This window comes from Heteronotia binoei, chromosome 6 (assembly GCF_032191835.1).
Source record: "Heteronotia binoei isolate CCM8104 ecotype False Entrance Well chromosome 6, APGP_CSIRO_Hbin_v1, whole genome shotgun sequence".
NCBI lineage: Eukaryota > Metazoa > Chordata > Lepidosauria > Squamata > Gekkonidae > Heteronotia > Heteronotia binoei.
This window is the reverse complement of record NC_083228.1, coordinates 67,582,245-67,599,387: the sequence shown is the minus strand read 5'-3', so window position 1 is coordinate 67,599,387 and position 17,143 is coordinate 67,582,245. Positions and strand designations below refer to the sequence as shown.

The following is a 17,143-nucleotide window of genomic DNA, read 5'->3' as shown; positions in this document are numbered from 1 at the left end:
CTTATACCTGCAGGCTTCTGAAGCTTCTATTACTTTGCTATTTTTAATTAGTTCATGAAACTGTAGTGTAATTTGCATTGGACTTAAATTTGCTGCTCTTAGTTATGCAAGTTATATGGTTGGATGTAAAATATACCCAAGGCAGGTCTTAAAACGAAATACATTTCATCTCCTTTCTTATATTCCCAGTGTCCAATATACAACTCAGGCATGTACCATTATAATTTCCCCCAGATGTTTAAAAACACCAGCAAGACTCATTTAACCTTTACTGATTTATGAATTTTCTTAGCAGTTCATGCATAAAAGGGGAAATTACATGTACAGTACTATGTTTTTATCTAGCAATACTGTACTTGTCTAAGAATGCTGTTTTCAGATTAAAGAGAGGTATCCTTTGACAACTATTTTTCTAATATGTATGTAGCTTAGTGCAAGTTTACCTTTTCAGTTTCTACTTATCACAACTTTTGTTTTCTCTGAGATTTCCTAAACTTTGGTGCAGTTACTTAATGGTGCTGTAGCCAATTGCTACTTTGAGAAACTGAATGATTCAAAACAAGAAATCCAAACCAAGCTTTGACTGGTGATCAGGCTGACCAATGCAGTCTTCAAAAATCAATCCTAAAATGCCGACCACACCTCTATCTGTAATGGGGCAGGGATGGTGCTGACAGAATGTTACATTTTTTCATCATTGTAAACAGTCTTTTGTTTGTGGACATCTATATTAACTTGTTTAAAAAACACAAATAAATTTTATGAAATTTTATTTCTAGTAAGGTTTTATTAACCTCCTCCCTTTCCACATCACTAATGTGTAAAAGCAAGCATTAAATAGATGGTTGCCACAAATACAATTAAAACTGGCTCTGGATAAAATACTCCAAAGGACTGTCATTGTTCTTTCTGCAGCAATCAGAGGCTTAGGTTACTGTTAAGCTCACTGTTGAGAACAATCCACTATTTCAAGGAAGTATGTAACAGTGCAATCATATTCAAGATTACTTCCATCTAAATCCAATGATTTCAATCAGGAAAGACTGAAGTTAACTCCTCGCAAGACTGCACTGTATGTCTCCTGCAGTCACAAAGCAAAAAGTTCCTGTGTACCCTCCTATGCGCATGTTGAATGTGTGTACTGCATATATACCGAACTTGGCCTAGATCCAAAGATCCACATCAGAAATTGCTTTTGAAACTTGCCTCCATCTCAAGTGGATTTTCACATGGCACAGAGGACTTTGTTCAAGAAGCAGGCAATCAAAACTTCTGGTGGAATGGAACTGGTTGCACACTACTTTGGACCCTGGCCTGAATTCAGGTCATAAGAACATAAGAGAAGCCATGTTGGATCAGGCCAACGGCCCATCAAGTCCAACACTCTGTGTCACACAGTGGCAAAAAATGTTATATACACACATACTGTGGCTAATAGCCACTGATGGACCTGTGCTCCATATTTTTATCTAAACCCCTCTTGAAGGTGGCTATACTTGTGGCCGCCACCACCTCCTGTGGCAGTGAATTCCACATGTTAATTCCACATGTCCAGTTTTCACCAGAAATTCCACTTTTACCTGCTCTGAAAGCAAGACAAATGCTTTCCCTTTCAAGGAAGCTACCTAGTTACAAAATAGTGTAGAATTAACAAAATTTGGCAGCTTCTTTGTTCTGAACAACGATTCAGAATGCAATTAAAGTACTTCCGTTTCTAAATAGCAGGACTAACTGAAGGACATGCCGTTATAGTCCTTTCCTTGACAAGTCACTGATTATATAAACAGCAAGCCCATATTTTTAGCCTTTTCCAGAGAATATCAGTTCAATTATTCTTAAGCCCAGCTTAACCAAGACGCTTCTTTTCCCCATAGATAGCAGTAACAATACAATTTTCTTTTCTTACTTTCTGTCTACTGTTCCCATGACCATTTTGACAGTATTGTGACTTCTGCATCACACCATTTTTAATTTTGTGGGGGGGACATAGCCGAAAGATTTTGAACACTTTATTTTAATAAAAGTTAAACATACAAAACTGAAATCAACACAGTCATAAAAATCACCTCCCCCTTCTGTTAACAGGAAGAACCGCTCAATGGATGGATTCTAACCTACTAGGTATGGATTTTAGACTCAGGCAAGCTGGCAGACATTTTCACTAATCAGTCTATCAACAGATGCTGATGTTACCTGATCTCATTTTAGTTCAGAAAACAAATTACAAAAGGGAACTACAACAACATAATATACATGGGGAACGGAGTTCATATTAATGAGCAACACCATTGAATTATTTAGTAAGAGAAATAACTAAATTCAATCTTGTTCATTAACTTAACCCCTTATTTTACAAAAATAATTATCTACACTGTATACAGGGCTATACATTAACTTTTTGCTTCAAACACATTTCAAGATTGAGAGATGACGCTACTACCATAAGCAGAACATATGGCAGAGGGAAGCAACTGCATCTGCAAGATACAAAACAGCCAGAAATTTTACAAATGGTTTCCTAAATAAAATCAAAGTAGCCCAGCAATGCTAATGTAGCTAAAGTCGGACATTATGAGAAACTTCCTGCTGCATTTAATTAAGCTGGATAAATCAAAAGTTTGATTCAGCAGAACAGTAACAAACTTGCTGGACATTATTAATACCACAAATGCAGCAAAGAACATACCAGTTCTCCTGTGGAAATAAATACTTCCAATTCTCCCAATACTTGATATTTTAAAACTGTCAATCTACTTTGAAAAGTGACTAGAGAAATCTAACTCAGCCCATGGCTAGACTCTACAGATTTTCTTATTTAAAATGTTCTGTTCATAAAGAAGAAAGACTGCTCTAACTTTTCCTGCCCTGCATATTTCTTGTAAATCTAGATTTCACACAGCATCACTAACAGGAGAGCCCGTGGCCCACATCATTGCAATTGTGCAAACCGTGGAAGCGGATGCAGTCTGTGCTCAATTAACATTTGATCTTACATTCAAACTAGGATGAAATCCAGGTAAATCTGCTACAACTGGAACAACTCCACAGAGATAAACAGCACCCCATATTTCTCCCTGCACCAAGACAAGAGACTGAAAGCACATCGGCAGGAGCATGAAAGCTGGGACAACTACTTTATTATACGGTGGTTGGTTCTGACAGTACCCTCACTAAATGCCTAACTGAAAACATTCTAGAGATCTGCAAAGGGAATTTCCTAAACAAACATTTGACTTAAGTATTATTTATGCTAAGTAAGTTCAGTAACAGGAAGGGGGTCATCTCAACAGCTACTCTTTTACTTAAGGCTTGTACTTGCATAAGCCAAGTGATGGAAACAACCATTTCCACTATGCACCAATACTTTACTTTTAGAAAAATATAACAATAAAAAGGTAAATGTAAAGCCCTGCAGAAGTGATGCTTAGCCATTTCCCCCTCCATTACTGGGGCATTAAATGTCTGACATTGTACTTGGATGTATCTTGGTACTGTGTCATGGGTTTGTCTGCAATTCCACATGTTCCAACTCCAACCTTCCCTGTTACACTCTCAGGAGAAGCAAAGATACTCCGTTTTACCTGTGGAACAAAATAAAAGCATAATTTGTATCCATTTCTAAATGTCAGAGTCATAAAAAATGCTACCAACAAATCACATGAATACACGAAGCTGCCTTACACGGAATTAGACTACTGGTGCAACAAGATATGTACTGTCTATTCTGAATAGCAACAGCTCTCCAGGGTCTCTCATGTCACCTACTATCCAAACCTTTTAATCTGGGATTGTTTACATGGGTGTAGTGTAGCCAGGAGATCCTATGATTGACGGGCAGCTAAAAGTTATCCAGGGTGCACTAGGAGGAGGCGAGCTAGAACTGACAACAAAAAGCTGCCTATCCACAAAGACACAGCTGACACGACCCCAACCAGACCAAGATCCTGATACTCAGCAATAAGATCTGCACAAATCCTGCAATCACAAAAGTTTGACCTGGGGAACGAATGGATGCCAACACGGATGCAATCAGCTCCACCCGCCATAACCTGATTAACAAGAGGCCCACAGGATTTGCCTTGCTATGCAAAGTATGAAAGATGGCTAACAGAATTCAAACAGGCTTTGGCAGTTGTGCAGACCTGTTGCTTAAATGTGGCAAAATACCAAGACCCCAGTGTGATTGTGGTACAGCCTGCCAAACTATTTTGTGTCTGTCATAGGAATGTGAGCATCATGCTTTCCGGGGAGCTGTGAGGGAGCTCTCTGAACTCTCCCAAGCTACGACTGAGTGGACTGAACATTTATATATTGGTATTTTAGGTAGACTGCCCAATAGTCTGCATACCTATTGTATCGACTTAGTTATTTATTTTATACTTTTATATACTTCCTGTGGTTAACTATGCCACAGGATAAATAAATAATCTGAAACCTTCTATATGCGCAGTTGCATATGGATATGTTTGAAAGCAAAGTGCAGGCTTTAGCTTAAGACGGTGAACTTTCGTAACAAATCTGAGACTGGAAGCAAAGCACTTGCATTCTGACCATGCTACTTGGTAAGTTTGTTTCAGCAGAAGAAACACCAACTCAAATTCATGAAAGCAGCCTCTTCTACAATACAGAAATAAAGGGAAATGTGATGTGACAATGGCTTACTATTTGTACAAGAGGGCATCCTGTCATAGCTTGCTTACCATAACCACTCAAGAGTCTTTCCCTGCAGACTACATTAAGGACATCTTCAAGCTACTGCTGTATACTCAATGTTTTTTATGAGACAGCACCGAATACTATAATTCTGTTTCACTGATGCAAATGCATTCCTCCATCAAAAGAATCCTTTCACCAATGCAAGCAGAATACTCCTTGTGCTGGAACAAAGTAACAGCATTGGTAGGATGGAATAATAGCAAGATCTGACCTATTACAATTTAATAATGAAATGCTACACAACAAGGACTTCAGTCACACAGGTCAAAGATCTAAGTGTCAAAACAGACTCACACAAATTCTCTTCAACGATTTGAGAATATATACTTTGAATAAATCCTACATGAACACAACAAGTAGTGGGTGCCACCAACTGCAAAACAGCTGTCATGGGAGAGGGGAGGGAATGATAAAATGTTGGGAGATTCCATGCCTGGTGTCTTCATAAGAACATAAGAGAAGCCATGTTGGATCAGGCCAACGGCCCATCCAGCAACACTCTGTGTCACACAGTGGCAAAAAATTTTATATATACACACACACACTATGGCTAATAGCCACTGATGGACCTGTGCTCCATATTTTTATCTAAACCCCTCCTGAAACTTCCTTTGATGAATGTTACTGTTTCTGAATTACTGTTGGAAAATTGATGCTCCCTGGGCTCTTCCTGCTTCAGTGAGTTGGTGGAAAGGCAGGACCAGTTTGTTACTTTGGGGAAGAAGGAAATCGGTGCCAGGAAAAATATGAGCAGATGCCATGTTGGGGATGACTGCTTTACTGCATCTTTGAAACTATAATGCAGTGAAGTCCAGAAAAATCCTAAAAACCAAGATATGTATACCAAATAGGTATGGGATGGGAGCATCACAGGGCAACCAATACACTCCAAGTTTTACAGGCATACCCTAGCTTTTCCAAGTTCTCCACTATTTTTATCCCACTCCCAAATGGCAAATTTTTAATGAAGTATCAAATAACTATAAAGGTATTTCACTTACTGTGCTCACTCTGCCTACAGTATTCCCAGTGGTGTTTTTCAGTTGTTTAGCTACTCTACAGAAAGTAAAACTGTATTTGTTAAATACTGAATGCCTATACAAACCTGGCCTTTTTTGTTTTTTGAATATGCTCTGTTGTTGAACTGCTGCCATTTGACTTTCTGATCCTCTCGCTCCTGCTCCAGCTCTTTGATTCGCTGGGCCTTTTTCAACGCTTTCTTCTTTTTATATTCTCGCTGTTGAGCAATCATTTCTTTCCTTTAAAAGAATATAACAATTAACTTACTTTTGTAAATAAAATTCCCTTCAAACATAATCTAAGGATCATGATGAGTGATAAAAAGGAAATCATTGTATAAGCAAACATTATGAAGGTATATTTACATACCTCAAACTTGATGTCACTAAGCTGAGGTAATTGATTTTGTGTTAGCAACTCTACATTTACACTTTTACCCACCTGAACTATCCCATTTTTGCATGACCAGCAGCTCTGTAGCAGAATAAAGTAATGTCTTCTGGGCAGTTACTTCTACATAACTGAGCCAGAAGCCCTGCTTTAACTTCTCTTTTGGTCTCAGAACATGTAGACAAAAGCAAGGATACACCAATTAAGAGAGTCTCACCTTGGGCTAGGTGAATGTAAAGATAAACTCTCAGTACAATGGGGCTTCAGCTGTCCAGGCCCATTTCATTCTCCAACTGTAGAAAGTGTTGTCATTCCTTCTGTAAAGCAATCTGTGCATTGCAAGTTTCAATAAAGCACAGCAATCCTATTTTCATGCACTACTATGAACATAGGCTCTTTTCAGAAATCACTTGATCCCTTTGCTAAACAGAGAATAAATGTGGGCTAACTCAGATTTTTTCAGGATAAAATAAGCTACTTTAATAGGCTCAGAGTGATCATCCTAAAAAGACAGAGAGTGATTGCCCCCTGAGCCAAATTTAAACAAGATGGTGAATAACCATTTAGAGTTGATGGCATAAAACATAATCTACATATCAATCACTATCCCAATCCACTATTTGCCTGATATACAATCATTCACAACTGAAACAGCCCTGGGATGCTTAAAGCTGTTGCAGATCAAGAGGTTGCTCTAATTGGATCTCTAAAAACTGAGCAGCTAAGGTAATATACTAAGCTTGGTCCTAACAGGAAAGGGTGGAACAGTTCATTTGCATCACCTCTTCAGCATATTCTATGTAAAATAAGTTTACTTCTAGGATTGTCCTTGGTGTAAAATCACTTTGTGAAGCAACAACATTCTCAGTACAGCATTATCTTAATTGCTGTATCATACACTAGATACTGAAAACAATTTCACCTACTTACTTGGACATAGGTTTGTTCCCACTGTCTTCTTTTGCTTTCCTTCCTTCTTCCACAGGTTTCAAGTTCAGCAACGGTGTGACTTCAGCATTGCCATATCCCGAAAAGGTGACTGCAGCTGTACCATTTTCTTCATCTATCTCCTCAATTTCAGCTTCATAACACCTGTAAAGATATCATGGCTGTAAGCATGTGAGTAAAGGTTTAATACTCAACCCTACAAACTTGCAATTATTAATCTTAAACTTCAGCACATTTCTGCTTTGGTTTAGACCAGTATTTCAAGTTAGACCCAGAAATAAAGTCTCTTTGTTTCACAAATCATAATCTGGTACCCACATACTGGATACACAATAAATGTGTGGCAAATTAAGGTTCAAGGAAGCCCAAATAAAACGTTGGTTCCATTGTTTTCTGCTACTGCAGATGCAAACATCCCCCCACCACATAAAAAATCCACTATAAAAAAGCACTTTTTCTGCAGGAACAAATGCTGTTAACTAAAGTTTGAAGATTATCCTTGGAAAAGAGTAGGCCCTAAATTCCACTGAGTTTCCCAATGAGAAAATAATTTAAATTGCCGTTTGATAGCTGCTCCACTGATCTCTTCTAAGTACTAAAACACAAATGTGACAGAAATGGCACTGTACTAAGCAGCACTGAAAAGAGAAAAACAAAAACAGTGCTTTCTACAATGCCAACTTTAAAGAAAACAGTAAATATATAGTGATATGCATGCTCATTCTTAGTTTATAATTTAATTTCTACAATATAATTCACATATTATATGCATACTACATATTACATACCCCTTCTTATATGCCCAGGAAATGTGGTTTGCCATTTTGGGGTCAGGCAGCAATTTTTCTCCAGGCCAGTTTTGCCAAGTATCCTAGAGAGTTTTTTTTCCCTGCCATCTTCTGGGCTTGAAGCAGAGGTCACTGGGGGAGGTACTTGTGAATTTCCTGCATTGTGCAGGGGACTGGACTAGATGATCCTGAGGGTCCCTTCCAACTCTATGATTCTATGAATTATGAGCCAAAAATTAAAAACAACCCCCCCATTATATTAAAAGGCTAGCTCATCAAAGAGATTATTTTCCTCAAAAACATTAACAAAAACTTTAAAAAACCTGAATATACCTGTTTTTATTTACATCAGCGAGTTTAAAGTATATCTGTGCAGAAATCCTACTGGCCAAAAGGGACCTGCTATTGCTCAATGGTACCAGGTGACTATTCTCCCCAAATGCAACCAGGATGGTCATGTTACTGGGGAAATCTCTCTGGAAGCATAGGAAGCACATGACCATTAGCCCTGTATCTGCCAAGGGATTGTGCTATTTGCTTCCCACTGAACAGGGCGACTTAGGTGAAGATACTAAGGCAGTCAAGAGCTAGCTTGCTTTCATGCACGCGTGCAAGAAAACCTTACCATCTTTCTGGAGGCAAAGGGGAAGAGGGAAGAACTGGGATCAAAGACTGCACACCCCACTGACATATCACTTCTTAGCCTAAGCTTATTTTTGTAACAGTGAGCCTTTCCATCATTCCTGAGGCAACAACTGGGGAGCAAGACTGAGCTCATACTCAGTGCTCAACTAGGCTGATCCTCAAAAGGTGGGGAGAGTATAAACCAAAGGGAGGTATCTTACCATGTAACTGTAATATTTCATGTAACTTTTAGAGAAGTTTGTTTTCTACACTTACTGTCCATCTTCACTCCATATTGCCATACATCTGTCTCCAACCTTCCAAGTATGAACGGGCAGAGTAGAAGCAGAACTATCAGAACTTGTAAGAGTTTCTGAAGGTTGTGTTGAAAGAAGATCTTTGGTTAATTCTATAACTTCCTGGACAGAAAAAAAATAACAAGTTTTCAGTCAGTGCTGAAGTCTTCCCTACACTCATGACAATCACTTATAAAGTGTGGCTTTGTTATAAATGGTGGAATTTATAATTTTTTTCTCCTAATACAATGCTGGCAAGCAAGATGGACTTGCTCATGTGCTCTTTCATGCACCCAGTCTCTCATTCAAACTGTGCTAACTATGCATCCGTGCTGTTACATGTGCAGTATCAACACACTACTGTAACACACACTTCGCTTATGGATCTCTGGCATGCTAAAGTCGCTCGTGAAACAGTCAAAACTATAGTTTAAATACAACACTGGGCACAAGTACACATGAAACTGCCTTCTACTGGGCGTGACCACTGGTCTATCAATGCCAGTATTGCCTGCTCTGACTGGCAGTGGCTCTGTGGCATCTTAGGCAGACATCTTTCACATCACCTACCACATAATACTGTTAGCTGAAGATGCTGGGAGTTGAACCTGGGACCTTCTGTAGGCAAAGCAGGTGTTCTTCCACTGAGCCATGGCCCTGCCCCCCCTCCCCCAGAGTTCTTCTTACCTGTATCACATTTAAATTGAGTCTTATGAAGTATGCATCCATACTAGTCCTGAGTTGGTGCACACAGCAGCATGTTCCACTTCAAGAAATGCATGGGAAACAGGTACTAACAATGCAGCAGGAGATGCCAAGAGAAATCACTGGTTGGCTGCTTTTTCTACTTTAATTAATTATAAATGTGATTTTATCACAGGGTACGTGTGCATGGATAATGCAAGGAAGTAATGCAATTTTAACTGCTATTTTTTAAAAAAAGATATACTGTAGAAAGTGGGAAACAACTGCTTTAGTGGAAGGAGACAGACTTGCTGGCATTCAAATTTCATACTGCCCTTGCTAAAGCAAAAGGGGATCACTGAGCCTTTCAAAAAGAGTTAATATTTAAAAAGCATTTAACATTTATAAACTAACCATTATGAGAGGAGAAATACCTTGTCATTGGTGATGTTCATGAGTCAATAAATGCTCGTCCAGTCCCTTAACTATATTTCAGAAAGCTCTATCACAATTAATGTAACTGGCTATTCTAAGAAGCAAAATTCCTCAGCAATTTAATTTTGTTGTTTGAATAAAGATTAACATGTCAGATACAAACAGACACAAAATGATGCTTTCTCTAACCTCCCCTATAAATAGAAATCTATTAGTTTCCTACTTATATATATTTAACAATAAAACAGTGATTTGGTAGAACTGTGTCTGATGTGACAGTCTTATATTTTGCTCTCTAAAACTGGCACTCAAGTAGTGTACTTTGCCACTTACTTAAAATCAAACTTTTACACCAAGAAAATATCAGCAGGAGACCTTACCATTAAAATGATTCATAAAATGAGGTGTAAAGAAGAGATAGAGAACCAGAACTACTGTCAGGCACACTTGAATCAGATCTGAAGAACACTTAATGTGCTGTGAAGCAGCACTAAATTTTGCTTATATTTTTATAGGCAATTCCAACTTAATATTTTGTAACTTCTTGAATCCAAAGAATATAGACACTCAAAAATTCAACATTGAGAATTAAAATACCTAACAAGCATTTCTACCAGATTTTTATTTTTATACACAGCTAGAGTTAACCTCCAAGTCTGTTTTGTGCAAGGCAAATATGTACCGTATTTTTCGGACCATAAGACGCACTTTCCCCCCCCAAAAAAAGTGGGGGGAAAAGTGTGTGCGTCTTATGGTCTGAAGGTACGTACCTTCGAGGGGGGCGATCTGCTGCCTCTTCCTCCGATCCGGCGCTTCCCCCGCGCCTGCCTGCCTCCATCTTCTTCAGGCAAGCGCTGGGATCGCTCCATGTAGCCCCAGCGCTTCGCAAGCGCCGGCTGCGGAGGGGACAGCGTGCTTCCTCCTTGCCTGTGTGCCTAGCTTCAGCTGCGATGTTTAAAGCAAGCGCTGGGATCGCTCCCTCCCCCCCTCTGATCCCAGCGCTTGCTTTAAGCATCAGAGGTGGAGCCAGGCACACAGGCAAGGAGAAAGCACCCGCCCCCTCCGCAAACCCAGCGCTTTGCGAGCGCCGGCTGTGGAGAGGGCAGCGTGCTTTCTCCTTGCCTGTGTGCCTAGCTTCAGCTGTGATGTTTAAAGCAAGCGCTGGGATCGGAGGGGGAGGGAGCGATCCCAGCGCTTGCTTTAAACATCACAGCTGAAGCTAGGCACACAGGCAAGGAGGAAGCACGCTGCCCCCTCTGCAGCCGGCGCTTGCGAAGCGCTGGGGCCACGTGGAGCGATCCCAGCGCTTGCCTGAAGATGGAGCCAGGCAGGCAGGCGCGGGGGAAGCGCCGGATCGGAGGCAGAGCCAGTGGATCGCCCCCCAGGAGGAAGGTGCGTCCTATCCTCCGGAGCGCCTTATGGTGCGAAAAATACGGTAATTAAAACGGAACTGTAATCTACCATAATAATGCATTTTTGACAGAACAGTTTTGGAGGGTTTTTTTAAGGGAGTACTTTCCCTGGGATGGCTGAAAACAGTTAATACAGGAGTTCCCCTTAATGAAACTTTCTGGTGTCATTCTTCACCTCTGTGACAATCCAGCTTTTCCTCTTTCAGACCAATATGTCATGCTAGCAGGGGCCAAACACACCTGCAGCGCCTCTCCAGTAACTGTTAAGTGAGAAGGGAGAGAATGCACAGATCACCTCCACTGTAGCATACTAGTTTTCTTCCACTTTGTAGGGGGAGAGCAACAGTGCCATTGCCACACACACACACACACCAGCTTTTGCAAACAGAATATAGGGAGGGGAAGGATCATGCAGCATCTTTAAAGTGGCAAAGTGCCTGCAAATTCTAGAGCAATCCCCTTCCATTTCTTTTCTGCAAACTTTTTCTTGTGATCAGTTAAGAAAATATTGTCCTCATTCTCATTCTGCAACTTGAGCAACATCCTCACTTGCTACAAGATCTCTGACTAGCTAGAACCACTCCAGGAAGCACAAGAAAAGATGGTGGTGCCTCAATATCATCTCAAAGAAACAAAGAGCACAAAGAACTATTTGTGTATGTGGGGTGGGCACTTTGCACCCTACATATGGTTTGGAGATTTGCTCCTGGTAGCTATTTAATCCAATCCAAGCCTGTCCTAAAATGAGGGTAGATAGGGGCAGGACTCGGGTGGCAGATGTGCTCGTGTGGTTGTGCATAATAGATCTGGATGGGAGGTGTGCCTAGGTCAGGCCAAATCTCTTGTGTGATCACACCCATAGTGACCACCACAAAAATGTCTGATGTTTGTTAATGCTTTCAAGTTTTATTCCCTGCCAAACAGGAAAGATATGCAAAAAGTTATATTAAAAAGCAAGTTTTCACAAGCAAAATGCAAAGATTTTGCTTCCTAATTATTACCTGTAAGTCTTTCTTTAGTTTTAGTAAATCTTCATTATCTCCATTTCCAGTCAAAGCAGCTTCAACTTGTTGGAGTTGAGCTTTATAGCTAGCTAGCTGTTTTGCAAGGTCTTCTGACATCTGCAAGAAAAAAAAAATCATTACAGAACAGAAAGCTGCAAAAAGTATTTGAAAAACTGGTTTCTGTAAGTAACACAGTCTCTTCAATTTAAATAACTGACGTCATCCTAAGCACATATATCCTTCTAAGCCCACTGATTTTAATGGACTTACAAGTATCTAACTTTGTTTTGGATTGCACTGTAAGCTTACAAAATTCTACACCAAGTACTTTTGTTCTTCCACAGAGCATTTACTTAAAGATAAAATTGATTTCAAAATCAAATTGATTGTATCAGTGAGAGGCTAATGAGCTTCCAAATTTTCACTAACCATTTGAAGGACAAAAGAACCTAGCAACAGCTCACAAATATAGATGCATATCCTTATGAAATCTTCTGCATGACTAAAACATTGGGATTCAACATTAATACACTCAATAAGAATTATAAAAACTTCTCTTCTCCTCATGCATTTAGCTTCACTTTACTGAATAAGCTACCTTATCCCTACTTTCAACACTAAGGTAAATCACCGGGTCATTACTGACCCATGGGGTGATGGTCACATCAGGACATTTTCTTGGAAGACTTTTATGGGGTGGTTTGCAATTGCCTTCCCCACTCATCCACACTTTACCCCCAACAAGCTGGGTACTCATTTTATCACCCTCAGAAGGATGGAAGATTGAGTCAACCTTGAGCTGGCTATCTAAACCCAGCTTCCACCGGAATCGAACTCAGGTCATGAGCAGAGCTTGGACTGCAGTACTGCAGCTTACTACTCTGCGCCATGGGTTCCTCTACTTTCAAGCCAAGTTGGGGAGGGGGGGTCACACTTCGTTTTCTCCCAACACTACTGCATGTTGTTTAATCATATCTATCCTTCTGCTCCATTTGACAGTTAAAGCAGTTTTCATGAATACCTATTAAACACTATTATGATGAACAAAGAACAGTTCATTACACTAGCAACGGTTAATTCTATCATCTATTAAAAGTTTGGCAAAACAGTAACATCTTGACTGATTTCTTAAAAGATGAAGAGGGCCTGGGCTTAGCTGGTCTTAGAGAGTAAGTCTGACAAAATTAAAATATTAACTAGCTAACCTCTGATACAGAAGACATATGAAACAAGACGTCACATGAAGTTTGATTTTTTTTATCTGTGAGAGTTCAAATTTAAAACCCAAGGGAATAAAATATAATTAATGTTTTTGTTCTGAACTAATCAATGCATCTTCACACTTCTCAGCAGGAGGTCCTGTCAAGCAAGTGACAGATGCAACCCCTGGGGGAGTGAATCAACAGACATGCAGCCTGAACTTGACTTTCCAAAGTTTTAAAAGGAAGCCCTATCTATAACATGTTGTCAGTAATTACTCAAGCACACTCCTTTCTGTGGCTGGTTTCCCCTACTGGTTTATCCATGTTAAAACCACAAAATCACATACAAATGTGAAGTCCCAATGTCAACCATTGCCAAAGAGAGGACTGATCATTTGTGTGACCTACAGAATCTTGCACATGCTCAAAAAGAAACACACACAGTCAGCAGCAAGAAGAAGTAACTTTTGGTTCTCTGGATGTTCTCTCATGGTTCCCACCAGCCCCTTCTCTCCTTGCTTCCGATCCTTGCTTAGCTGTCTGCCAAATGCAAGTGAGCTAGCACATAAAACTGGAAGGTCTTCCTCCCTAAATTCTCATAATCAGATGCTTATCTTGTTTACTTAATGGTGAGAGAAATAAATACTACATACTTCCAGAGTTCCTTTGTTGTAGTCACATTTCCAAACCAGAAGCTTATAGAAATGACAAGCAAAGCTGCTGGAACCAAAATATTCTCTTATACACAAACATTTAAAACACAGGAATCATTTTTGGTATGTCAAACAGCTACACAGTCATTATCTGGCCTTGGCCAAATCTTCTCTTAGCTTTAGTTTCCAATCTGTTTAATGAAATTAACTATAACTCTTGAACGGACTGTGTCTAACAGTTTTCTACTATACACTATCCCATCTTCTAAAAGGCACTTTTCCTCAGTCTCTGCAAAGGTGGAAGCAAGAGAAAAAATGGAACACATGAAGCATGGGTACCACACTTTTACAGACCACCACACAAAGACTGAACAGTGATACTTCCTTTTAAAATATAAACACCAGCAGTAATGCAAACTCACAGGTCATTTATAATATGACATAAAATTTAAATAAAAACAGCCACAATTATAGTCATGAAATTTAAATTAAGGAATGTACAGGATACATAGTCTATAGAAACCAAACTGATTATTGTCGCTGAGAGGATGAAAGCATAGATGTCTTACCGCCCCCATTACCCCCACAACATCCAGACTCAATTCTATAGGTGACAATAAAGATGGCTAGCATATCCGTTTCACCCAGACTTTACTGGTGTGGCAGAGGATACAGACATGACAATACAGTAACTATAGCGTTTTGGTAATACATGAATCAGGTATTACTGCTAATAGCCAAGATCTGACTGTTAAATGTCTGACGTGCTCTACAACATTAATCACATAACCTGATATTTCTACTTTACGAAGGAAAAATGAAAGTGCATCAATGGTAATTAGGGTATAAGAAACTGGAGCTGCATCAAGAAACCTACAAAGGTGCAAGCATCAAACCCAGCAATTTTATAGGCTTTGAATCAAATCTTGTATTTTTAATTCCAAAATAAATTTGGTTTTGAAGTCTCACAGATCTGACATAGATGCAACTATTTGCTGCTCCCTCTTTATATACACAATTGCTATTTATTTCAAAACAGTTATGTGTGAGCTTCACTGTATTATTAGATAATATTTATCACATAAGTACAATAAAGTAAAAGTTTGAATACAAAGCCCAAGTTATTCCTTCCATTAAAAAAATAAACACCACTGCCATTGTTCCAATTCTGTACAGACCAGAGACAATTGTGCAAAATACAGAGAAACAGGTGGGAGAATGTCAAACTACCAAGAATTTATAAAAGAGCTTGTAAGCTAGAAAATATATTATTAATAATTAACAGCATAAACGCTTAGGGAAGGCAAGTATGTGCTGGGGTCAAGCACAGCTGTGTTCCAAACAGGTACTAACTTCCAAGGTGAAAGTTGATTTAGCCAGTGCAGCAAAAACAAAGTTGACTGCTGGCACTTTAAAGATGAACACATTTACTGTGGTATGAGTGTGCAAGTGATGAATTGAGCTCTAGTCCACAGAAATCGACACCACATTAAATCTGATGTCACCAGAGCCTTTTGTAGAAAAATATAAAGCTACTTTGTGACGGTTGGCCAAAGAATAAGAGGAACCTTAAGGACAGGACAAACCACAATCAGTTGGTGTTTTGCAGTGGTTAGTCTCAAGATCTGGGAGATCCGTATTCAAATCTCCACTCTGCCATGAAGTTCAGCTGAGTCAGCAACTCTCCCCCAGCCGTACCTACGCCACAGGGTTGGCTGCCTGTGATGATAGCACAGGTAAGGCTGAACGATGTACAGCTCCTTGGAAGAAAAATAGCCCAAGAAAGCATTTGACAGAAATTATTAGGCGGATTCGTCTAGTTTCCATATACGGGAAACTCGGAAGGAGACATTCACTGAAACCCTGGAGAAAAGAACCATTATAAGAGAAAAATTCGCCACGGCAAGGCTTTCCTGCCTCTGGGACACAACACCCATTGCCCAAAGGAAGGCTTCACAAAGCAGCAAAAGAAAAGAAGAGAGGCCGCTGGGCCTGCACAGTAGGAAGGAAAAGGGAGGGCCTAGAAAGTCCTGAAAAGGAAGGACGCCATGCCTAAAGAGGAGCATCATGGAAGAGGAAGGTCCTAGAGAGGCCTGGCACCCGGGGCTCGCAAAGAATCGGGCAGGATCGCGCTGCCTTCCCGAGGGGCGGACTAAAAGCAGAGGCGGCATCGGAACCCCGGCCTCACCTTGGCCTCGCGCGCAGAGGGCCGCCCTCGGTCTCGTCAGGCCTCGACGAAGATCTCCGCGCGCACGTCTCCTTCCTGCTGCTCTTAGCGACGACGCAAAGAACCCGGGCGACAGGAACGAATACTCGCGAGAAGGTCGCGCAAGGAGAACGGGAACTGAAGTCCCTGTCACATGACCGTTAAGAACACACCCAGGAGGTAGAGTAGCAACATGTTTAACAAGATATCTCAGGCTCTCTGGTGCAGTCTATGAAACGCTTCACATGCAGGGAAAGAATTTGTGGCAAAGGAGTCTGCGTAATAATTGTTTAATAGCAACAGACAGGTACAATATCGAGGAGGCAACCGTTGGTTGTGCATTTTGAAACAATCATACCTTCCAGTGACTGTTTTTCTGGCAGGATTCTCACCCTTTATTTTTTTGTCAAAGTTTTCTTACTGCTTAGTGTTTTTCAACGAGTTGCAACTATGATAATAGTTTCACCTGTTGCTTGTTATTGTTTAGAAGGCTTTTGGCTTCTAGCAATAAAACATAAGAACCAATTTTCCTGTGTCAAGCACCCTTCCTCAGATATAATGAAATGGAAACAGAATCTTACATATATAGAGAGGGTGGGTACTAAATTAGCTTACAGAATGATGTTTTAACAGATTAAAAGAATAATAAGCTTAGTTATATGGTTGGAGTTCAACTGGGGAGGAATAGCAACCCAAAGATATAATTATGTCAGGATTGAAGATTGATGTGTCTTTGATGGTGAGTCTGTCATTAGGTGTAATTAG

The 17,143-nt window shown here is 40.1% G+C and overlaps 1 protein-coding gene across 1 annotated transcript; it reads right to left on the bottom strand.

Moving 5' to 3' along the window:
* Positions 1-1,994: 1,994 nt before the first annotated feature.
* On the bottom strand, positions 1,995-16,554 carry SMNDC1 (survival motor neuron domain containing 1). Its single transcript, XM_060241691.1, has 6 exons — positions 16,361-16,554; positions 12,315-12,434; positions 8,763-8,905; positions 7,057-7,218; positions 5,822-5,975; positions 1,995-3,581 (listed from the first exon to the last, which is right to left on the bottom strand). The coding sequence occupies exons 2-6, from the start codon at positions 12,432-12,434 to the stop codon at positions 3,444-3,446; spliced, it is 717 nt and encodes a 238-aa protein (XP_060097674.1). The 5' UTR covers positions 16,361-16,554; the 3' UTR covers positions 1,995-3,443.
* Positions 16,555-17,143: the final 589 nt, after the last annotated feature.

Coding starts and splice junctions, on each gene's coding strand:
- SMNDC1 (XM_060241691.1), bottom strand. CDS start 12,434: ATGTCAGAAGACCTTGCAAAACAGCTAGCTAGCTATAAAGCTCAACTC. Junction 5,976..7,056: donor GGGAACAAACCTATGTCCAA/GTAAGTAGGTGA, acceptor ATTCTTTTAAAG/GAAAGAAATGATTGCTCAAC. Junction 3,582..5,821: donor CAAAAAACAAAAAAGGCCAG/GTTTGTATAGGC, acceptor TTTGTTCCACAG/GTAAAACGGAGTATCTTTGC.